This window comes from Mobula birostris, chromosome 10 (genome assembly GCF_030028105.1).
Source record: "Mobula birostris isolate sMobBir1 chromosome 10, sMobBir1.hap1, whole genome shotgun sequence".
NCBI lineage: Eukaryota > Metazoa > Chordata > Chondrichthyes > Myliobatiformes > Myliobatidae > Mobula > Mobula birostris.
This window is the reverse complement of record NC_092379.1, coordinates 50,883,072-50,907,609: the sequence shown is the minus strand read 5'-3', so window position 1 is coordinate 50,907,609 and position 24,538 is coordinate 50,883,072. Positions and strand designations below refer to the sequence as shown.

The following is a 24,538-nucleotide window of genomic DNA, read 5'->3' as shown; positions in this document are numbered from 1 at the left end:
AGAGAGAATGCAAGGTCGAGATCGGCGGCCTCTAAATGTGCCTACCGGAAGTGAACACCCTTTCTGAAGCAAACGGGGTGCTGCTTTTGGAGTTTCAAACAGTATTTGTACCGCACTGACTGAATGGATGGTGGTAGCAGGTCGTTTCATAACAAGCACCAGGCGGCTCTGGACCGAGTTGTGGGGGCCTGATCATGAGGTGTCTAATATGTATTTAAAGTGGGGAGGGGGATGCATTTTTAAACGGCTAGGGTTAAGTCGGGTTAGTTGTGGGCACACTATGTTGGTGTGGGAAGCGTAGCCTGACGCAATGTTCACTGATGTGATTTGATGCATTTCACAATGTACACCTGACAAATAAAGATAGTATTTAAACTCAACTTCCATAAACTTCAAATCTATTGATGTGTTTGCTTAGAGATACGGAACGGAGCAGCCCATCCGGCCCAGAGCCACGACACCCGTTTTAGTATTAGTCTAATCACAGGACAGTTTGCACTGCCTAATTAACCTACCAACCAGTACGCCTTTGGACGGTGGGAGGGAACCGAAACACTCACTAGAAAATACAAACTCCTGCTAGGTGGCCCCAGAATTACTCTCGGATCTCCAACGCCCCGAACCGCAACGCTACCGGAGCACAAAGATTAGATTAGCTCTGTCACATGTACCTCTGGCCGCTACTCGACCGTATCGAGGAGTTGGGGCTTCGGGTACCGAATAGGTTTGCTCCTGTTTCCAGTGTTTTGTGTGAGCGGTTTATATTATACCCGCGTGTTCAAGGAGGGAAAAGGCCCAGCCGGTCATAACAATTAATGTACAGCCAAGCCATTTTATTTCAGGAATACATGTACAAACATTTGAATATGTTTCGAAGTTTATGGGATGGAAAACAAATTATGTAGTCCTTTGTCGACTGTCAGATGACAGTGACAGCCTGTACCTCTCTCGCTTCTGTGCATTTTTTAAATGAAAGGCAATATTTCACGTGGCGAGATGGTCGCAATGGATCCAACAAGGTAATGAAAACACGCGCACATACTGAAATGCTCGTCAGTTTGGACTGCGCGGACAGTCTGATGTTGGCAACAGGAATTAGAAGCAGTAATCGGCCGCTTCGTGCCTCAACCGTGTCCTATGTGGTCACGACTGAAACCAGCTCCTTTTCTGTGCCGCATTCCCCGACCCTTTAAGACTGTTTAATATGATTTTCTGCGCACAAGTGTGAAGGAGAATGAAATAATTGTTACTCTGATCGGACGCAGCATCAGAAAACCAGGACGGGTAAAGAACACCATAAAAACACAGCCGCAGTACAGTTTCCATACCAAACAGTGACGCATACCTGTCAGGACGCCCTCTACTGCAGAATGACGTCGGTATGGATGTGGGAAGTCCAGCAGAGCTGCTGGCCAGCTTCCCTGGCGATGTAAGACGTGTTCTGGGACCACGACAGCTAGTGTGTGATGAGCGCTCCCAGGAGTTTGAAACCGCTCGCAGTTTGCATTGCTGTGCCGCCGATGTAAAGGGGGATGTGAGATTGGTGCGAGTTCTATCGACTTTGTCTTGCTGACATTAAGGAAGAGGTATCTGCCCAGGTCGTCTCATCGTCATTGGTAACGAGACTCTCTGCCCCCACCGCCGTGTCATCAGCAAACTTGACAATGTGATGCTCGGGCCCTTGGCCGCGCAGTCATGGCTCACCTGAGTGTACGGCAATGGGCTCAGCGCACACCCGTGTTGAGGATGATGGGGAGGGAGGAGCAGGCGTGTATCCTGACTATCTGCGGTCTGTCCATGACTAAGTTCGACACCCATTTGCTCAATGGCGTACTTAGACCGAGGAGCAGGAGTTTGCTGAACTAAGTCTGTGGGACAACAGTACTGAGTGCCGAACTGAAATCAGATGTTATGGCATCTGTTGTAGATCGGTTCTGGCGGTAGGCATATTGGCGACTGTCGAATGTGGCAGAAATACGGTTTTTGATATAGAGTCAAAGAAAAGTACAGGACTGACTGAATGAGATCCTTCCGCCCATCTACTCCATACTGGCACTTAAACCGTCCATACTCCCATCGATCTGCTCCGGGACCACAGCCCTCCACACCCCTTCCATCCAAACTTCTCTTAAATGTTAGAATCGAGCTCACATGCACCGCTTGCGCTGGCAGCTCGTTTCACTCTCTCGACCCTCAGTGAAGAAGCTTCCAGCTGTGTTCTCCTTAAACTTCTCACCTTTCACCCTTAACCCATGACCTCTAATTGTAGTCCCACCCAACCTCAGTGGTGAAAGGATTTTGTATACTTCTATCAAATCTCCACCCTCAATCTTCTAGATTTTAAGGAATAAAGTCCAACCTTATTTGATCTTTCCTTATAACTCAGGTCCTCCACACTGGGCAACATCCTTGTAAATATTCCCTGTACTCTTTCCATCTTATTTACATCTTTCCTGTAGGTAGGTGACCAAAATAGCAAACAATACTCCAAATCAGACCTCTCCAACGTCTTGTACAACTTCAACTTAACATCCCATCTCCTGTACTTTGATTTATGAAGGCCAATGTGCCAAAAGTTTTCTTTATGGCCCAATCTGCCTGAGACACCACTTTCAACGAATTGCAGACCTGTATTCACATATCTCTCTGTTCTACCACACTCCTCAGTGCCCTACCCTGGTTGATCATACCAAAGTGCAATACCTCGCACCTGCCTTGATTAAATTCCAACTGATCCAGATCCCTCTGCAAGCCATAACCTTCCTTGCTGTCTACTACACTCCCAACCCTGGTGTCATCGACAAATTTGCCGATAGAATGCTGACAAAAAGGCCTCGATAGACTGGCTGTGAGATGATTTTTCCCATAGTGGGGGCATCTACGACCAAAGGGCACAGCCTCAGGATACAAGGAAGTCTCTTTGGAACAGAGGTGAGGGGGAATTTCTTTAGCCTGAGGGTGCTGAATCTGTGAGTGTCATTGTGGAGGCCAAGGTATGGGGTATATTTAAAGCGGAGGTTGATGTGATCTTGATTAGTCAGGGTGTCAAAGATAATGGGGAGAAGGCAGGAGAATGGGGTTGAGATGGGTAATAAATCAGTCAGAATGGAATGACCTAATTCTGCTCCTTTTCCTTGTGGGGTTCATCTGCTGAATCTCCTTTAAACTGCATCCTTGTTTTTTTTAGATAAGAGGACCAAAACTGTGCATGGTTTTCTGGGTGTGGGCTCGCCAACATCCACTATGGCTGTTACAAAATCCCCTTATTGAACCATATCAGATCAATTTCAGCAAGCTGATTGTGCGGTGTACCGACTGGGCCCCTGCATACGGAGGGATCTCTGTCTTAGCATGGGCTCCCGAGTGCACGTTTTCATCTTGGTGGGACTGGATCATTGCTCCCACACTGTCAGTTGCCCAGCGTGTACAGTCACTAATATGACTCTGTAAAAACATTTAACCAAACTGCTCCGTTGCCGTTCTTGCTCCACTCACACGTGACACTTATTCTTAAAATCCAAGCTGTTTGGAATAATGGCCAAAATACCATCTGCCTTCCTAACTACTTGTTGGACCTGCTAGATTCAGCCCCTGGAATATCACCGTCTCTCTTCACTTTGATAATCATCATTTTGATTCCCCTTTCGGCTGGAGCAAACTGCTGCTCAAAGCGTTTTGTTGTCAGCAGAGGCAGAGATTCTGAAATAAAAACAGTAAATGGAAGAAATACTCAGCAGGTTGGGCAGCATCTGTGGAAAGCGGAACGGCTAATGTTCCCTTGTCAGAAGTTTGCAAAGTGGAAAGAAATGCTGGTTTTCAGGAGGGTTGGGTAGAACAAATGGAATATTTTGATCCATCAGGTTAGAGAGGCCGATAGAGGCACATTAAGCTTCTCTGCTGGTAAATGGTGAGGTGGCAGCACATGCACAGCAGGCCAGTCCATACGAGAGGACGATAAAAACCTGAGTGGAATGCTGACGGACAGAAATGGCCATTTCTGATTCAGACATGGGAGGTGAGAGGTCATGTTTGGCCTCATTGTAACCGAGCCGGGGATTGGGTCGGGATGGAGAATTAAAGTGACCGGTCACCGGGAGACCAGGGTCCCTCCTGCAGATTCGCCACAGAGCGGTGATCCAGTGTTTGGTTCTTCCGGTGTTGAGGAGGCCCATCGTGAGCACAGAATGCAGTGAGTGGATGGGAAGAAGTTCAAGTGAATCACGGCTTCCCCCAGAAGGGCTGTTTGGATCCCTGGACAGCAGGAAGGAACGAGGTGGGGATGCACCATGAGACAGAGTCTGGTAGCTGGAGCTGGAAGAACACAAGGTCAGAAAGTCATGCTGAAACAGTAGTGAGAGGAGTATGTATGTGACAACAGAATCGCAATAACTGATCATCCGTTGAAGGTGGAGGCTGTTATGGTTTAGAGGTGTGGAGTTGGGGAACTCTGGTTCTTGACTTTTCAGCAGGAGAAATGGCTGGTGGGCAACATCTCAAACGCCACCTCACTTCTCCTCCTGGCTTGTCGGAGTTCAGGAGCAGCAAGGCAAGGCTGCAGTTCTATAAAACCCTGGTTGCACCACACTTGGAATATTGTATTCATTTCATTACAGGAAGAATATGGAAGTTTTAGAGAGGGTGCGGAGGAGATTTACCAGGATGCTGTCTGGATTAACGGTGATAGGTTGAGTGAGGTAGGGCCTTTCTCTTTGGAGCAAAGAAGGATGTGAGATGATTTGATAGAGGTGTACAAGATGTTAAGTGGCGTAGAGTGGATAGCCCGAGACTTGTTCCCAGGGTGGAAATCACTAACATGAGGGGACATAATTTTAAGGTGATTGTAAATTATTTAGGGAGCGGCCTGTTGGGGTGAGGGCGGAGGCAGATACAATTGGGACATTTAAGAAACTCTTGGAAAGGCACATGGATGATAGAAAAATGGGTTATGTAAGAGGGACAGGTTAGATTGATCAGGTTAAAGGGTTGACCTGTAATGTTGGATGAAACTGGGGAACGAAAAGTCACGTAGTCACAGAGGATGTGGTAGCTCCATATAGGCCACACCGGGTGTCGGACCTGAACCCAATGTCTGGTGCCGAGTTTAATGTTGGATATTAAAAAGGGAACAGACTGGGCTGTCCAGTGATTATCTGATTTATTTGCCCTCCTGCCCGGTTCTCCGAACTGACAGCATCAGCAGATACGACCTACATCTGTGAGAGTGAGCCTGGCTCAGCTCCCAGCTCCAGGCTCCGGGCTCCGGCCTCCGCAGTCACTTGTGGACTCGCTGGTGCTTGCGCAGGTTGGACGAACTGCGGAAGCCCTTCGCGCACACGGAGCAGACGAACGGCCTCTCGCCGGTGTGCACTCGCTGGTGCGCCAGGAGGTGGGAGGAGCGAGTGAAACGCTTCCCGCACGCGGAGCAGCTGAACGGCCTCTCGCCGGTGTGCAGCCGCTGGTGCGTCAGCAGGCTGGACGACTGAGTGAAGCCCTTGCCGCACACAGAGCAGGTGAACAGTTTCTCCACGAAGTGAACCTGGTAATGCCGAGGCAAGTGGCTTAACTGAGTGAAGCCCTTCCCACACACCGAGCAGGTGAACGGCCTCTCGCCGGTGTGGCTGCGTCGGTGCATCTCCAGCTGGGAAGGGTAGCTGAACCCCTTCCCGCAGTCCCCACACTTCCACGGCTTCTCGCCGGTGTGGCTGCACTGGTGCCTGGACAGTCCGGCAGCGCAGCCGAGGCCCCGCTCGCTCTCGGGGCACGGAAACCACTCCTCCTCCCTGGGGAGGGAGCCTATTCCCTCCACGGTCCGAGGCCGATGATGTTCCGATCCCAGCAGATCCGGATGATCGTGGTGTGTCGTTTGCTCAGAGTCTGTCGTCTGTGAATCCATCGTTGACACCCTGTGAAATGAATTTAAAACAGAAAAGGCCAGTGATGTAGACGCCACAATATCAGAATTAGATTTACTATCGCTAATAAATGTCATGAAATGTGTGATTTTGTGACAGTACAGTAGATTTTATACACAGACACACAGCGGATTCTGGTTAATTAACGGAATCCATTATAGGGGTGTGTGTGTGTACACACACACACATCATGGCTGATTTATTATTCCTCTCAACCCCATTCGTTTCCCTTCTCCCCGCAACCTTTGATACCTTTACTAATCAAGAACCTATCAGCCTCCACGTTATAGATACCCAAAGACTTGGCTTCCACCGCGGTCTGTGGCAGTGAATTCCACCCATTCACCACCTTCTGTCTACAGAAATACCTCATTTCTGTTCTGAAGAGATATTCTTCCAGTCTGAGGCCGTGGCCCCGGGTCCGAGACTCTCCCCTTGCAGGACACATGCCCTCCACGTCCACTCTATTTGGGCCTTTCAATTAGATTGTACTCCCACCTTCAGCTGTCGGTTTTCTGGGGTTTGTGTCCATTGACACTTTCACCCTACATGTGATTTTCCCCTGTGTTGATGTTTTATTATGGCCGCCGTCACCTGCCACCCTGAACGTGTTTCATTACACTTGGTTCTGGAGTGGAGTCTCAATTTCTGCTGGACGGCCCACGGCCTTGGCGCCCCAGAAAACCTTGGATCGGTCGCTGTGTCCCGGTCCCTTCTCCCTGGGTAATTCTGTTGGATGGTTCCGAAACCCCTCTGGACTTTCCTCCCATCGAGATAACCTTCTCGTGTTTTCCGTTCCACCTAATCTGTGCAACAGACGTTGACCCAGTCAGGGACTCAGAGAGCTTATCGTCAGCTCCATTTCAAATCGAGCCTGAAATCCATCTCCGGCACATAAATGTCACGACCCCCACGCGTTAGCCCATTAGTATGTCAAGGAGCGGGCAACAACCCAGTGGTCATTGGCCTTTCAAAGGCAGAAGGATCGTGGATCAGCACAGGTACAAACCACTGGCCAGCTGGTCTAATACTCGGTGTTCACGCTTCAGAGTATCCACATCTGCCTCGCGGAGCTCGAAACCTGGGTTCAATCTCGTCTGTGTGGAGTCTGCATCTTACCCCTCCCGTATCGCAAAGACGTGCAGGCGGGTGGGGAGATTTGCCCCTGCACAGAGTGAGTGTGTGTGTGAGAGAGTGAGAGATAGATAGATTCTGGTGGTGGGGGAGTTGCGAGAATCAGGTGAAGACCAGATGAAGGGACCTGACTGGAAACCCGAACCACCCACTTCCCTCCACAGGTGCTGCCCGACCCCGCTGAGTTCCTTCAGTTGCTCCACATTCTCGTGTCTACAAGTGAGATTAACGTAAGGCTCGCGTAAATCAGCGGGGGTCACAGTCGGAGAGGGCTCCGCGGACCCAGCGGGTCTGTTTCCATGCCGGACACCTCTCCCTACGAAGCCAGTCCCTTTATCCGGAATGGTCACAATGGACACACACGAGCTTTCAGACGCCAGAGTCTGGAGGAACTCAGCAAGCCGAACAGCACCTGGTGGAGGGTTGGGGCGCGAGAAGGATGGAACTGTGATGTTTCAGGTTGAAATCCTCTACATCACTCATGGCAATTTATAGTTTATCCCCATTGGTGAATTCGCTGGTCACTGAGATTCAGATTTATTTATAACATGTACATCAGGGCATACACTGTTTTGTGTCAACCACCAAAGCAGCAGGACCAACACGCGGGCTTGTACTGTAGCCAGCAGTGAGACTTGGTTGCAGGAGGGGCAGGACTGGCAGCTCAATATTCCAGGGTTCTGTTGTTTTAGACGTGACAGAGTGCCAGGGATTAAAAGAGGGAGGGGGTGGCTTTACTAGTCTGGGAAATTGTCCTGGCAGTGCTCAGTCAGGACAGACTGGTCAGCTTGTTTAGGGAGGTGTTATGGGTAGAAGTGAGGAATAAGAAAGGTACAGCCACATTAATGGGGCTATATTACAGACACCCAACAGGCCACGGTATTTAGAGGAACAAATTTGTAGAGCGATCATAGACTGCTGCAAGAAACAAGTTAGTAGATGATTTTAACTTCCCACAAATTGACAGGGACTCCAATACTATACAAGAACTAGATAGGGTACAGTTTGTTAAGTGTGTTCAGGGAGGTTTCCTTAATCAGTACGTGGAAGTCGCAACAAGACAGTGTGCAATACTTGACCCTCCTACTAGGGAATGAGACGGGGCAGGTGTTTGTGTAGGGGAACACTGTGCAGCTCGTGATCATTATGCCAGTAGTTTCAATGTAATTATGCAGAAAGATAGGTCTGGTCTGCAGGTTCAGATTCTAAATTGGAGAAAGACCAATTTGGATGGTATCAGAAAGGATCTGGCAAGTGTGGATTGGGACAGGCAGCTCTGACGAAGATATACTTGGTAAGTGGGAGGCTTTCAAAAGTGAAATTTTGAGAGTACAAAGCTCGTATGTGTCCGTCAGAACAAAAGATAAAGATATATGGTTATAACAGATTTAGGGAACCTTGGTTTTCAAGAGATATCGAGACCCTGGCTACGAGGAAACGGTGCATAGCAGGTATAGGCAGGTAGGAACAAATCAGGTGCTTACGGAGGAAGGGAAATACAACAGAAACTTAAGAAAGAAATCAGGAGGGCTAAAAGAAGATATGAGGTTGCCCTTGCCAACGAGGTGAAGGAGAATCCTAAGGGATTCTACAGATATGTTAATAACAAAAGAATTGCAAGTGTCAAAATTGTTCCTCTGGAACATCAGAGTAGCCATCTATGCGTGGAGTGAAAAGAGATGGGGAAGATCTTCAAAACAAACACAAAATGCTGGAGGAACTCAGCAGGCCAGACAGCATCTATGGAAAAAGGCTCAGTCCATGTTTCAGGCCGAGACCCTTCGGCAGGACTGGAGAAAAAACGCTGAGGAGTAGATTTGAAAGGCGGGGGGAAGGGAGAGAGAAACGCCAGGCGATAGGTGAAACTCGGAGGGGGAGGGATGAAGCAAAGAGCTAGGAAGTTGATTGTTGAAAGAGACAGAAGGCCATGGAAGAAATTTTAAAAGGGTGTGTGGGGGGGGGAGGGGGAAGGAGCAGCGGGGCAGTCAATGGGCAGGCAAGGAGATAACATGAGACAGAAAAGAGGATGGGGAATGGTGGGGGTAGATGGGGGAGGCATTACTGGAAGTTTGAGAAATCGGTGTACATGCCATCAGGATGGAGGCTATCCAAATGGAACATAAGGTGTTGTCCCTCCAACCTAAGTGTGGCCTTATCCCGACAGTGGAGGAGGCCATGGATGGACATATCGGAATGGGAACGGGAATGGGAAGTGGAATTAAAATGGGTGACCAGTGGGAGATACTGCTTGCTCTAGCAGACGGAGCGTAGACGTTTGGTGAAGCTGTCTCCCAATCTACTTTGTGCCTCACCGATATACAGGACACACTGGGAGCACCGAGCACAGTATATGACCCCAACAGACTCACAGGTGAAGAGTCGCCTCACCTGGAAGGAGTGATTGGGGCTGTGTACTGTAGTGAGGGAGGGGGTGTAGGGGCAGCTGGAGTACTTGTTCTGCTTGCAAGGATAAATGCCAGGAGGGAGACTGGGGGGAGGGATGAATGGGGCAGAGTCGCATAGGGAGCGATCCCGCGGAAAGCAGGAAGGGGAGAGGGAAAGATGTGTTTGGTAGGAAGATCTTAAATGAATTTTTGCATCTGTATTTACTCAGGAGACCAGCACAGTGTATGTAGAAGTGAGGCAAAGCATTATCAACTTCATGGACCCCATACAGATTACAGAGGAGAGACTGTTTGCTGTCTTGAGGACAATCCCCAGGGCCTGACAAGGTGTTTCCTCAGACCCTGTGGGAGGCAAGTGCAGAAATTGCCGGGGCCCTAACAGAGATATTTAAATAATTCTTAGTGATAGGTGAGGTACCAGAGGATTGGAGGATAGCTAAAGTTGTTCTGTTGTTTAAGAAAGGCTCTAAAAATAAACCAGGAAATTGTAGGCCAGTGAGCCTGACATCAATAGTGGGAAAGTTATTGGAAGGTATTCCAAGGGATTGGATATGTGAGCATTTTGATAGACGGGGACTGATTAGGGATCGACAGCATAGTCAGTCATGACCAATCTTACAGAGTTTTTTGAGGAAGTTACCTGGAAAGTTGATGAAGGCAAAGCCAGTGGATGTTGTCTGCAAGGCCCTTGACAAGGCTCCACGTGGGAGGTTGGTCAAGAAGGTTCAGTCGCTTAACATTCAAGATGAGGTAGTAAATTGGGTTACACATTAGCTTCATGGGAGAAGCCAGGGAATGGTACTAAATGGTTGTCTCTCTTGACTAGAGGCTGTTTGTCATCTGTTATCAATGAGCAGAATGATAATGTGGTTAATTGCATCAGCAAATTTGCAGATGACACCAAGATAGGAGGTGTAGTGGACATTGAGGTAAATTATCAGAGCTGCAGCAGGATCTGGACCAGCTGGAAATAGGGGCTGAAAAATGGCAGACGAAAATTAATGCAAAGTGAGGTGTTGCACTTTGATAGGACCAACCAGGGTGGGCCTTACGCAGTGAAAGGTAGGGCACTGAGGAGTGTGGTAGAACAAAGGGATCTGGGAATAGAGGTCTATCATTCATTGAAACTGGTGTCACAGGTAGATAGGGTCATAAAGAAAACTTTTGGCACAATGGCCTTCATAAATCAAAGTACTGGGGATGGGATGCTCTGTTGAAGTTGTACAAGACTTTGGTGAGGCCTCATTTCGAGTCTTCTGTGCAGTTCTGCTCACCTACCTACAAGGATGTTGCTGGTACAGGACAACATGAGTTATAAGAAAAGATTGAAAGTTAGGACTTTATTCCTTGGAATGTAGAAGACAAGTATTTCAGGCTTTGCACTGTATATATATTCTCTGATAACAAATGGAACCATTTGAAGATTGCGGGGAGATTTGATAGAGGCAAAATTATGAGGGGTAGTTAGGGTAAATGCAAGCAGGTTGGCTGGGAATACAAACTGGAGGTCATGGGTTAAGGGTGAAAGATGAAAAGATCAGAGATCGTGAAGAAGATCCTCAGAGGGCTGTTGGAGTGTAGAATGAGCTTCAGTTCAAATGGTGCATGCTAGCCCAATTTCAACTTTTTGGAGAAGTTTGGATAGGAACATGGATGGTAGGGGTATGGAGGGCAACACAGATCTCAACAAGCACAAAGCTCTCACCAGTTTGCATAACTGAGTGAATCCCTTGCTGCATTCACAGCTGGCGAACCACATGCCCAAAGTGAAGGCAGCCAAGAAGAATGAAAGAAAACCCTTCTCACACAGAGCAAACTATCGGAGTTCTCACACCGAGCAGGCTGTCAGACCTTCACACCCAGCAGTCTGTCAGACCCTCACACCGAGCAGGCTGTCAGACCCTCACGCAGAGCAGGCTGACGGACCCTCACACCCAGCAGTCTGTCGGACCCCCACACTCAGCAGTCTGTCGGACCCTCACACAGAGCAGTCTATGGGACCCTCATGCCCAGCAGTCTGTCGGACCCTCACGCCCAGCAGTCTGTCGGACCCTCACACAGAGCAGTCTATGGGACCCTCACACAGAGCAGTCTGTCGGACCCTCACACCCAGCAGTCTGTCGGACCCTCACGCAGAGCAGTCTGTCGGACCCCCACACCGAGCAGTCTATGGGACCCTCACATCCAGCAGTCTGTCGGACCCTCACACCAAGCAGTCTGTCGGACCCTCACACCCAGCAGTCTGTTGGACCCCCACACCGAGCAGTCTGCCGGACCCTCACGCCCAGCAGTCTGCCGGACCCTCACGCCCAGCAGTCTGCCGGACCCTCACGCCCAGCAGTCTGTCGGACCCTCACGCCCAGCAGTCTGTCGGACCCTCACACAGAGTAGTCTGTCGGACCCTCACACCCAGCAGTCTGTCGGACCCTCACACCCAGCAGTCTGTCGGACCCTCACGCAGAGCAGTCTGTCGGACCCCCACACCCAGCAGTCTGTCGGACCCTCACGCAGAGCAGTCTGTCGGACCCCCACACCGAGCAGTCTATGGGACCCTCACATCCAGCAGTCTGTCGGACCCTCACGCAGAGCGGTCTGTCGGACCCTCACACCGAGCAGTCTGTCGGACCCTCACGCCCAGCGGTCTGTCGGACCCTCACGCAGAGCGGTCTGTCGGACCCTCACGCAGAGCGGTCTGTCGGACCCTCACGCCCAGTGGTCTGTCGGACCCTCAACCAGAGCAGTCTGTCGGACCCTCACACCCAGCAGTTTGTCGGACCCTCACGCCCAGCAGTCTATCGCACTCTCCTGGGTGTGCCAAGATATTACTGGAGCACTTGATCCCACTCTCCTGCACCTCCCTACCCCAAAGTCAAAGCTCAGAGGAACTCCTGATGTGGAGGTAAAAGTATTCTGAAAAAGGACGATAAACAGCAAACCCCTTCTCAGTCAGCCAGTGGGTGAAGTTCCCTCCCGGATGCGATGGAGGACTCCAACTGAGACAGTAGGAAACTGTTTCTTTTCCAACTGTCGACAACCAGCACATGCAAAACTATTATTTGGGAAATATTTTATTTGTAATCATTTTATTCTCGGGATACAGCACGGAACAGACCCTTGCGGCCCAATAACCCACCTATTTTACTCCAGCCGAATTACAGAACAACGGTTGTCAAAGTGTCAGAATGGTTGATGTGGCGCATCTAGTGTGGTAGTGTAGTGGGTAGTGCTTGTTACTCTCACTCTCAGCCTCCACCGCTGGCTAGCAGGACAGCTGAACGTGTCAGTCTCTCCCTGCCAGTACATAGCCTCACGTAGTGCCTCCTCACTGGCGACAGAGGACAGGGAGGAGGTCTGGCCTCTGCACATGTAGCACACAGGCCCACCAGTGTGTGGACACGCCCTGGTGCTCATCAACCAGATCCCCAGCTGTGGGTAGATAGCCCCATTGCCCTGTGGGCAGCCTCGGGAGAGACGAAGGCTACAGGAGTAAACCCAGACAGCAAATCCGGAGTGGAGCTCCTAAGGCAGCTAGACGTCATTGAACATCCTCCTGGCAGCTCCTGTAGCAAAGCTGGTGCCAAACGTATTGCTTCATAATCTTTCCTTTGGACTCCACTGGTGAGACTGGGAGTGGGATCTTAATGACTGGGCATCTCAGGATCTCTACACCTTCTGCCCAGGCTTGTGATGATGAGGATCATCACCCACTGTCCTTCGAGACAGACGGATGCCAACCAATTACAGAACAATTTGCAATGAGCAAGTAACCTACTAACTGATACAACTTCGGAATGTGAGAGGAAACCGATGTGTTCACGGGGCTGAACGTGCAAACCCCCTACAGACGATGTCGGGATTGAACTCTGACGCCCCGAGCTGTAGCGTTACGCTAACTGCTACGGTACAGTGGCAACCACCCCCCCAACCCCCACACTCTATTTGCCCTCTCTCTCAGCTGTTAACTGACCAAACCCTTCAGGGGCAAACCCCCCAACCCCCACACTCTATTTGCCCTCTCTTTCAGCTCAGCTAACTGACCAATCCTTTAAAATCGTGTTCGATGTCTATCTCCACAAGTACTGCTGCATCTTCTAGCCATCTAAATTATAACCATATAACAATTACAGCACGGAAACAGGCCATCTCAGCCCTTCTAGTCCATGCCGAACTCTTACCCTATCCTAGTCCCACCGACCTGCACTCAGCCCATAACCCTCCATTCCTTTCCTGTCCATATATCTATCCAATTTAACTTTAAATGACAACATCGAACCTGCCTCAACCACTTCTGCTGGAAGCTCGTTCCACACAGCTACCACTCTCTGAGTAAAGAAGTTCCCCCTCATGTTACCCCTAATCTTTTGCCCTTTAAGTCTCAACTCATGTCCTCTAGTTTGAATCTCCCCCACTCTCAATGGAAAAAGCCTATCCACGTCAACTCTATCTATCCCCCTCATAATTTTACATACCTCTACCAAGTCCCCCCTCAACCTTCTACACTCCAAAGAATAAAGACCCAACCTGTTCAAACTTTCTCTTTAGATTAGATTCAACTTTATTGTGCCAACTACAGATACAAAGCCAATGAAATGCAGTTAGCACCTAACCAGAAATGCAAGGAATACTGTAATTTATTGTGACGAGAATACACATAAATTAAGATGTTTGCTGGCCTGGGCTAGCACCAGTGGCATCAGCAGTTGGTCTGCCACCTGTCCTCAGGGGAGGGAGAGATAAGGAACAATGAAGCAGCATTTGGAGATGTTAATGAAGGAGCCATCAGTCTGGGTATTGCCAGGAGCAGCTCCCCCTTTGAACCCTGAACTGTTTGAAGTGATGGACAGGCGATGTGGAGATGTGTAATGAAGGGACGGGAGAGAGAGCTGTCTAGAGCGGCTCCCCCTTTGAACCCTGAACTGTTTGAAGTGATGGACAGGCGATACCCCAGCAGGGGGATAAAAAGGGACAGGTTCGCTAAGGCAGGACACACACGACACCCGAGGTAACGAGACCCTGGAAGCAGTGCGTCTCTCACAAGTCGGTGGGAAGTACCGGACAACGCACAGGGTGGAAAGGTACGATCAGCGGGAACCCGGTGTGTGTCCACCCTCGCTTGGGTGCCGGGTTCACTGCAGAAGATCGACCGCATCTGGAGGAGGGGCCGAAAGCTGCTTGTGAGCAATATCGCCGGTCTGTGAGTGGAAGCCGTTCTGAATGATCAGTCGTTCCCGTTCTCTCTCTCTCTCTCCCCCCATGTTGTCCATCGCCATGGCAACGATTACTGCGAACTGAACTAAATTGGACTGAACTTTGTGTCACTTTGAAATTGGTCATTTACCCCTAGACAACGATAGAGCTTGATTGATGCTGTTATCTTAATTCTGTGCACATGTGTGTTTATCATTGCTGAACTGTTGCATTCATTATCCTTTTGATTAGAGTACTGTGTTGCTTGTTTCTTTAATAAAACTTTCTTAGTTCTAGTAATCCAGACTCCAACTGAGTGATCCATTTCTGCTGGTTTGGCAACCCAGTTACGGGGTACGTAACATAAGTGGGGTTCTCGTCCGCGATTTTGAACGTTAAATTTGGGACGGAGTAAATTGATTGGGTTAAAATTCCCAAAAGAAAGAAAAGACAAACAGCAGAAATGGAGGCTGAGGAATTTATAAAGGCGCCGACCTTGGAGGCATTAGAGGATGCCAGGAAAGCGGAATTGGTAGCTGTGGCCAAACGGTTGAACCTTGCTAAGGGGAAGTCGACAATGAGGAGAGAGGAGATACACAGAGCTATCGTAGAGTACTATGTATCTAAAGGTATGTTTCCCCAAGGCGAGCTGGGGGTGGTGTCTATTGACAAACCTGCTGGAGACGCAGTACAGGTGCAGCTTGAAAAACTGAGACTCGAGCACGAGTTCCGGGTACGGCAGTTAGAGCGGGAAGGGAAAGAGAGGGACAGACAGTTGCAGTGAGAAGAGAAGGAGAGAGAGTTAGAAAGGCAGGAGAGAGTTAGAAAGGCAAGAGAGAGAGTTAGAAAGGCGGGAGAAAGAGAAAGAGTTAGAAAGGCAAGAGAGAGAGAGGGAGAGACAGTTGGAGAGAGAAGAGAAAGAGAGGCAATGGGAGCGAGAAGAGAGAGAGAGGCAGAGGGAAAGGGAATTTGAGCTGGAGAAGTTAAAGATAAGGGCAGAGCAGGGGCTCGTGCCGAACCAAGGTGGAGGGTTCCGGGCGACCCAGGAGGTTAGGCTGGTTCCCCCATTTGACGATACCGACGTGGATCAGTACTTTCTCCATTTCGAGAAAGTGGCTATAAGTCAGGACTGGCCGAGGGATAAGTGGGCTGTTTTACTTCAGAGTGTACTGAAAGGGAAAGCCCAAGAAGCTTACTCAGCTTTGTCCGCGGAAGATGCCCAGAGGTATGAGGTGGTGAAAGAGGCCATCCTCAGGATTTATGAGTTGGTCCCAGAGGCATACCGGCAGAGGTTCTGGAATGCGAGGAGGCAGTGGGACCGTACGTATTTGGAGGTTGCCCGTGAGATGCAGACATATTGTGAGCGTTGGTGTGCCTCGAAGGGGGTAGAGGGGGATTATGACAGACTGCTGCAGCTGATCCTGATTGAGCAGTTTAAAGGTTGTGTCCCTGAGGGTATGAGACCCTACCTCGATGAGAAAGAGGCAGCCACGTTAGCCGCAACTGCTAAGTTAGTGGATGAGTATGCGTTGACGCATAAAATGAAGTTTGCCCCGAGTAAAGGCTACCAGAAGGGTAGTCAGGACGGCGGGGAGAGTCCGCCGGAAAGGTCAGAAAGTAAGCCGGGGACTAGTGAGAAGGATAAGGTAGACCGGGAGCAGTCTGGCAGGAAGTCTCCTGGGGTCGTCTGTTATAATTGCGGGAAAGTCGGACACTTTGCGTCCAGGTGCTTTGCCCCAAAGAAGGAAACGGGAAAAGGGAAGACAGCGATTTTGAATGGCTGTATCGAGCTGTTAAGCGAACCGCTAGAGAAGGACAGGTCTGCCAAAGTTCAGGAAGGGCACGAGAGGTTTATCTCGGCCGGACTGGAGTCAGTGAAGGAGGGGTTAAAACCAGTTCCAGTGCGGATCTGGAGAGACACGGGGGTGTGTCAGTCACTAATACTGAAGAGTGTATTAGAGTTTAGCTCAGAGACCCAGACTGGGGAGGTAGAGGTCAAAGGTGTTGGGGAAGGGACAGAGTCAGTCCCTTTGCACCAGATACACTTGCAAAGCAACCTGGTCTCTGGACTAGTCACGATCGGGGTGAGGTCCGAATTACCGATGAAAGGCGTGGAAGTCTTGCTCGGTAATGACGTCGCCGGGGGAATCGTGTTCCCAGTCATGAGATTGACAGGTCAGCCTGCCAGCATTGAGGCCCCGCCCATGGACTCACAGGTTCATCACGGGGCTGCGGTAGTGAATTTAGCTGAAACGTTTCTGCCAGTCTTGTACGAGACGGGGGTAGAAAATGAAAAGAAGGAGTGTAGTGAGACAAGAGGTAGTGAGGGAGCTGGGACAGACATAGCAGTAGCCAGGAAAGAATTTGTGCAGACGCAGGAGCGAGACGAGGGGCTGATGGTTTTGGCAGAGACAGCTCTCTCTGACACAGCCTTAACAAGGGAACTAGTAGGCTATTATGTGGAGGAGGAAGTGTTAAGGAAGCAAGGGAGACCAAATACCGTGCCCGCAGATGAGGAATGGGGGGTGGTGCAAAAGAGTTATGGGGATGAGGTTTTTAACATGGCCCACGAGGTACCCCCCGGTGGACATTTTGCGGTGCTGGAGGAAACAGTTGGTGGAATCATGAAAGAGGTTTACCGGCTGCCCAGGGGGAAGAATGTTATTGATCATGACCGACGCGAACTGAGACGGTCACAGGCTTTTGATATGCTAACAAACCTAGTCGGGGTTAGCGTGGAAATCAATGAAGCTAGGGGCCCCTGATAAGAGAAAAAAACCATTTTGAAAAGATTAGTATGGGATCGATCAGATGGGAGAAGGCTATTGTTTTGGCCAGGTCTACTGATAAGGTCTCTCCCTTAATCCCCGAACAAAGCGACTCTTTAGCAGAAGTAATTAAACGACTCGCACCCGTGTGTTTAATCGTCCCGAGGCGATGCAAAGAACTGGGACGTTGGGTGATGTCTGTTACAATAGGCCAGCCTAGTAAACAACATCCATATATTATGAGTAATTCTGTGACTAAAGGGCTGATGAACACAGAGGTGTGTATTGGCAATTTAATACGGCTGTCTGAAGCCAGCTTGATAGTGAACCTTGAAAAAAATGAGTTTGGCCACGCAAAGGTCACTTACCTGGGAATTTTGGTGACACAGGGGCAGCTGGCAGCAATGCAAGCTAAGGTGCGGGCTATCTCTGGCATCCCAACCCCGACAGACAAGAGGGCCCTCAGAAGGCTCTGGGAGATGGTGGGGTACTGTAGGAAGTTTTGCAATAACTCTGCGGTCACTACCCCTCCCCCTCCTACTAAGCCCTTGCAAGAGGAAACTAAGTCGGAATGGGATGACCCTTGTTATTGTGTTCCGGGACAAAACCAAATGAGAGGTTACATTGATCGCAATTCATCAGTGTTTTTGGCCACTATGAAGTTTGCTGAGTTGGAGCCTGGTCTAAGGGATTATTAATAACACATATAAAAGGGACGGAAAATGTGTTTACTGACTGTCTGTCAGGTGTTGACAACTTAAAATTCTCTGTATTAGCCAAATAGCTGATAAAGATGTATATTTGTGTGTATCAAATAATGCACTCATGTTTGTAATTTTTACCCCGGTAAAAATCCTTAAAAGGGGGAAGTGTGACGAGAATACACATAAATTAAGATGTTTGCTGGCCTGGGCTAGCACCAGTGGCATCAGCAGTTGGTCTGCCACCTGTCCTCAGGGGGAAGGAGAGATAAGGAACAATGAAGCAGCATTTGGAGATGTTAATCAAGGAGCCATCAGTCTGGGTATTGTCAAGATCGGCTCCCCCTTTGAACCCTGAACTGTTTGAAGTGATGGACAGGCGATACCCCAGCAGGGGGATAAAAAGGGACAGGTTCGCTAAGGCAGGACACACACGACACCCGAGGTAACGAGACCCTGGAAGCGGTGCGTCTCTCACAAGTCGGTGGGAAGTACCGGACAACGCACAGGGTGGAAAGGTACGATCAGCGGGAACCCGGTGTGTGTCCACCCTCGCTTGGGTGCCGGGTTCACTGCAGAGGATCGACCGCATCTGGAGGAGGGGTCACAGTCGGTGACCTCAGGTGACATCACAAAGGACTCACCTGAAAGCTGCTTGTGAGCAATATCGCCGGTCTGTGAGTGGAAGCCGTTTCTGAATGATCAGTCGTTCCCGTTCTCTCTCTCCCTCCCCCCATGTTGTCCATCGCCATGGCAACGATTACTGCGAACTGAACTAAATTGGACTGAACTTTGTGTCACTTTGAAATTGGTCATTTACCCCTAGACAACGATAGAGCTTGATTGATGCTGTTATCTTAATTCTGTGCACATGTGTGTTTATCATTGCTGAACTGTTGCATTTATTATCCTTTCGATTACTGTGTTGCTTGTTTCTTTAATAAAACTTTCTTAGTTCTAGTAATCCAGACTCCAACTGAGTGACCATTTCTGCTGGTTTGGCAACCCAGTTACGGGATACGTAACATTATGTAAGGGGGTTTCGACTTTTATGTTACTGCGGAGGCTAATTAAAATGCCGTCTTTGTTATGTTAATCTGGGGAATGCGGCTTTGTTGTGTTAAACGCTGAGAAAGTTTGCGCCAGCAGCTTGTTTTGGTTTAGAGTGTGATAAGAAATATGTTATTAACCAATTGGGATAGTTGTTATGTTTTTGGTGTATTTGAAGATACTGTATGCATGGGGTTTTGGGGCAGAACGCGGGAGAGTGAGACAGAGGATGGACGATGTGCTGTGATGTCCGCTAACGGGGTCGGACCCCGAGGAGGGCTTTCGACGAGGAGACGGAGACGGACTCGTGTGGAGCGTCTGGTCGACCACCGTTGTTGGTCCCAGGCGGCCGGTCGAGGTGGTCTGAGAGGTCGCAGGGTGAAGAAGAAGGGTCCTGAGCTCCAACTGTTTTGTGCACGAAGAGATTGAACTTTGATAAGTGTGGCACCTTTCATTTTCCTTTTATATTTTATTCTCTCTTAATTATATAGTTCCAGTAATATCTATAAACTGTAAATCGTATCTGGTGTATTGTCTGTTATTTGGGCGGGGTGGGGTACATCACACAGCATTCACACAAACTAATTACCCAGTTTGGCGGGGCCGAGGGCAGTTTCCCTAGACGACAGCGAGCCGAGCGACCCTGAGGGTGGCCAGGGGGGCTACATTTACAAAATAACTGTGAATAAAAAGTAAGTGCTACAGCACACAAATCCACAGCTCCTGGCCGAACCACTCTCACGGGGGGTGTGTGTGTGTATATATATGTCTGCCTGAATGTTGGAGTGTTCCCCAGAGACTGCAAGGACAACCATTACTGACACACACAGTGCCGGAGGAGCTTGGACCAGGCAGCACCTATGGAGGGAAACGGACAGTCAACACTGTGGGCCGAGGGCCTTCCTCTGGCCTCAAGAGTGACCGCAGATGCTGGCTGACCCACAGAGACAAACACTTCTCCCGCCTCACTCGAATGCCAGTGAGAGTCGACTGAGGTTCCACTCTGCGAAAGGATGATGCTGTACAGAGGAACCTGCCAAGGACATCGCAAACTTCAATTAGGGGTGCAGGTTGGGGCAGAAGCAGGAGAGATATTTGGGGGACATTAACTTATTAAGACTTAAAGCATGGTAAACAGGAAAGAACAAGAATCAAAACCAGCGATAATTAATTCAAAGGGGATGAAGGTCATCGGTCGATTGGCACTGCATCATACTCATTCCCTTCCCCTGGCCTATTGCTGGAAATTGGAACCACAGTTATCTGTAACAACACACTTTGAACTCAAGCGCCAGCCCCTGCACGTTCCCCTTCAGGTCACAGACCCTCTTAGTTTACATATAATCTGAAACTCACTGCCTGGAATGGCCAGCAATGCAATAAAATTCTTTACCGTTAAACTGTGCTTGAACGTGCAGGAGAAGGATCCAATGTCCAGTAATGGGATGGAGATGATCACACCTTTCCCAGCTGAAACAGACACCATGGGCTCAGCGATCTCCTTCCAGGTCACAGGTCGTCTGGTTTAAGACATCTTCCTCTTCTGAAATGCTGTGAAAAAAATTTACACAAGGCATCAGGACACAAAAATCTAGTTCCGGCTGTTGTCATTTCCACCATCAGCAGTAACTCAGTTGGTCACACAATTCATTTGATTCACAGTGTCGAGGCTTTAAGTTATGGGTACAGACTTGAGCACAAATCTGCAGACTGCTCCAGTCCTGTTGGGAAGTCGAACAGCTCTAGAGCCAATTCTACCCAATTGAGCACCCCGGGTCAGGTTCAGCTTTAAGTGGATTAAAAAAAACAACTCTCAGGTCTTGTTTCTAGTCAGTCCAGTTTAACGTTTTATGGTTTGGCAACAGGTAATTTGTCATTACATAGAACATAGAATAGTACAGCACAGTACAGGCCCTTCGGCCCACAATGTTGTGCCGACCTTCAAACCCTGCCTCCCATATAACCCCCTACCTTAAATTCCTCCATAAACCTGTCTAGTAGTTATATGGGTAATTTCTCACAGTTGGAGCTGACAGAACCAGTCAGGTACTTAGTTGATTCAGAGAAATTAGCAGGGAGACCCAAGCAGATACAGGGGGCAGATGTTTGACTTTGGACTTGGAAGGAGTGAAAGGAAAATTTCCTAAAAGCTTAGCATAGGGCTAATTTTTTTAAAAACCTGCTGGAGTCCACTCAGGTTCAGTCAGAAGGGTACATCCTGGGAATTTGATCAAGAACATGGTTGAATCGTTATGTTTCATTGTGATGGTCAGATCCTCTCATTTGGTTGGATTCAGACTGGCCGCGTCAGGTCTCAATTTCTGTTTCAGAGAAAGCACACTAAATCTATTAGAAGTACCACCTTTGTTAAAAGTTTTTAAACTAAGTCTCTGCTCTTCCAGATTTTTTTTTACTTTGACTTTCAGCTAAACAGCACAATACCAGCCATATGCATTTCTGTATTCCTAGTCAATATTTATCCATGGTCAAAATAACAAAAAGGGACCTTTTTTGTCACAGAAATAACAAAGACAACTGCTGAGTTCCTCCAGCATTTTGTGTACCTTGCAAAAGATATATCGATTGTTGTGAATACTTATTTTATGCAAGCTTAATCTGTGCAGATTTATTACAAAAGTTCCTGCGTTGCTATGGTACCCAGAATCCAAAACAATCCGCCGGCACTCAAAACAAACCCGATCGAGTCCAGACGCAGTTTAAAAGCAGAGCGGCATATATGGTGTCTGTGTTACACCACAAGTCGTCCGGCCACAGAAAGTGCCCTATCGGCGTAAGCGCTGGAAACCGGAAAGGCGGCTGCTCGAGCATGCGCAGTGCGCGCTGCGGAGGAGGGACGGGATCAGAACAAAGCGGCCGAAGGTCCCGACACGGGCTGCCAGGAGGAGTCCCGAGCTCGGCGGGAGCACGGGGTAGAACCCCGCACCGCGGGCTTAACCAAGGCTGGGGCCAGGCCCGGGCCCGGGCCCGAGGAGCGGTCCTCGGCCGAAGGGGATAATCAGTCCGAGCCCCGGAGAGACCGGCGGCCCGCCGCGCTGGGACAGACCCCGTCCCCTCTTCCCCCGCTCCGGCCGCGCCCCCTCTCCTGGCGCCCCGGGCATTTGCCCCGCTCTCACCGTCAGTCCCGTAGCCAGCCGGGCCCAGGGTGCTGTGCGTCCGGTATGGCGCATGCGTGCTGTTGGGACCCAGATGGGGGGTTGTGGGTAGGGGGCTGCTGGTCCGACCCGCAGGCAGCCCAGGGAAGCCAGCAAACGCAGCCCCCCGCCTCCGCAGCAGCACGGAGACAAGAGACGCTGCAGAAAGCTGGTGGTGGGACTCGGGTCAGGCGGCATCCATTGGAGACCCTTCACCAGAACAGGGAGAGGGGGGAAGCACAAGCTGCCGGGTGATCGCTGGAAGAGGGAAACACAAAAAGCTGAAGGAGGAGGAATCTGGAGATGACATAGACCAGGAGCGTCGCTGTTCATATCCCCCCGTAGATGCTGCCTGACTTGACCATCGCCTACATGTCCAAATTCAAATGAACTAATGTACATAAAACATGTGAAGGTATAACCAATTATCTGTTACACTAGTCACCTGCTTCTGAGATGCCATCCCCCGTCCAGCTCAAATTGAATTTGCCAACCTGGATCCTATGACTCACTTTTTGGACAGCCTCGCATGTTTAAACTTGTCCAAAGCCTGACCCAAATTCATCATCGACACTGCCCTCATAGATACAATAGACAATAGGTGCAGGAGTAGGCCATTCGGCACTTTGAGCCAGCACCGCCATTCACTGTGATCATGGCTGATCATCCACAATCAGTACCCCGTTCCTGCCTTCTCTCCATATCCCTGGACTCCGCTATCTTTAAGACCTCTATCTAACTCTTTCTTGAAAGCATCCGGAGAATTGGCCTCCACTGCCCTCTGAGGCAGAGCAGTCCACAGATCCACAACTCTCTGGGTGAAAATGTCTTTCCTCAACTCCGTTCTAAATGGCCTACCCCTTATTCTTAAACTGTGGCCTCTGGTTCTAGACTCCCCCCAACATCGGGAACATGTTTCCTGTCTCTAGCGTGTCCAATCCCTTAATAATCTTATATGTTTCAATCAGGTCCCCTCTCATCCTTCTAAATTCCAGTGTATACAAGCCCAGTCGCTCCAATCTTTCAACATATGACAGTCCCGCCATCCCAGGAATTAACCTCGTTGACCTACGCTGCACTCCCTCAATAGCAAGAATGTCCTTCCTCAAATTTGGAGACCAAAACTGTACACAATACTCCGGGTGTGGTCTCACCAGGACCCTGTACAACTGCAGAAGGACCTCTTTGCTCCTATACTCAACTCCCCTTGTTATGAAGGCCAACATGCCATTAGCTTTCTTCACTGCCTGCTGTACTTGCATGCTTACTTTCAGTGACTGATGAACAAGGACACCTAGATCTCATTGTACTTCCCCTTTTCCTAACTTGGCACCATTCAGATAGTAATCTGCCTTCCTGTTCTTGCCACCAAAGTGGATAACCTCACATTTATCCACATTAAACTGTATCTGCCCACTCACCCAACCTGTCCAAGTCACCTTGCGTTCTCATAACATCCTCCCTCACATTTCACACTGCCACCCAGCTTTGTGTCACCTGCAAATTTGCTAATGTTTCTTTTAGTCCCTTCATCTAAATCATTAATGTATATTGTAAATAGCTGCGATCCCAGCACCGAGCCTTGCGGTACCCCACTAGTCACTGCCTGCCATTCTGAAAGGGACCCGTTAATCCCTACTCTTTGTTTCCTGTCTGCCAACCAATTTTCTATCCATGTCAGTACCCTATCCCCAATACCATGTGTTCCAATTTTGCCCACTAACCTCCTATGTGGGACTTTATCAAAGGCTTTCTGAAAGTCCAGGTACACTGCATCCACTGGCTCTCCCTTGTCCATTTTCATAGTTACATCCTCAAAAAATTCTAGAAGATTAGTCAAGCATAATTTCCCCTTCGTAATCAATGCTGACTCAGACCAATCCTGTTACTGCTATCCAAATGTGCCGCTATTTCATCCTTTATAATGGACTCCAGCATCTTTCCCACCACTGATGTCAGACTAACTGGTCTATAATTCCCTGTTTTCTCTCTCCCTCCTTTCTTAAAAGGTGGCTACCCTCCAATCCACAGGAACTGATCCTGAAACTATAGAACGCTGGAAAATGATTAGCAATGCATCCACGATTTCTAGAGCCACCTCCTCAAGTACCCTGGGGTACAGACCATCAGGTCCTGGGGATTTATCAGCCTCCAGTCCCATCAGTCTATCCAATACCATTTTCTGCTTAATGTGAATTTCCTTCAGTTCTTCCTTTACCCTAGGTCCTC

At 49.3% G+C, this 24,538-nt stretch overlaps 1 protein-coding gene across 1 annotated transcript in view; it reads right to left on the bottom strand.

The window, feature by feature from the left end:
* The window catches only part of LOC140203676 (uncharacterized), a 179,094-nt gene extending 156,541 nt beyond the window's left edge, over window positions 1-22,553 (bottom strand). The window contains 3 exon segments of the mRNA XM_072269724.1: window positions 5,277-5,903; window positions 20,551-20,708; window positions 22,292-22,553. Coding sequence (XP_072125825.1) covers window positions 5,277-5,893 — 617 coding nt within the window. The 5' untranslated portion in view covers window positions 5,894-5,903; window positions 20,551-20,708; window positions 22,292-22,553.
* Between the last annotated feature and the right edge of the window lie 1,985 nt (window positions 22,554-24,538).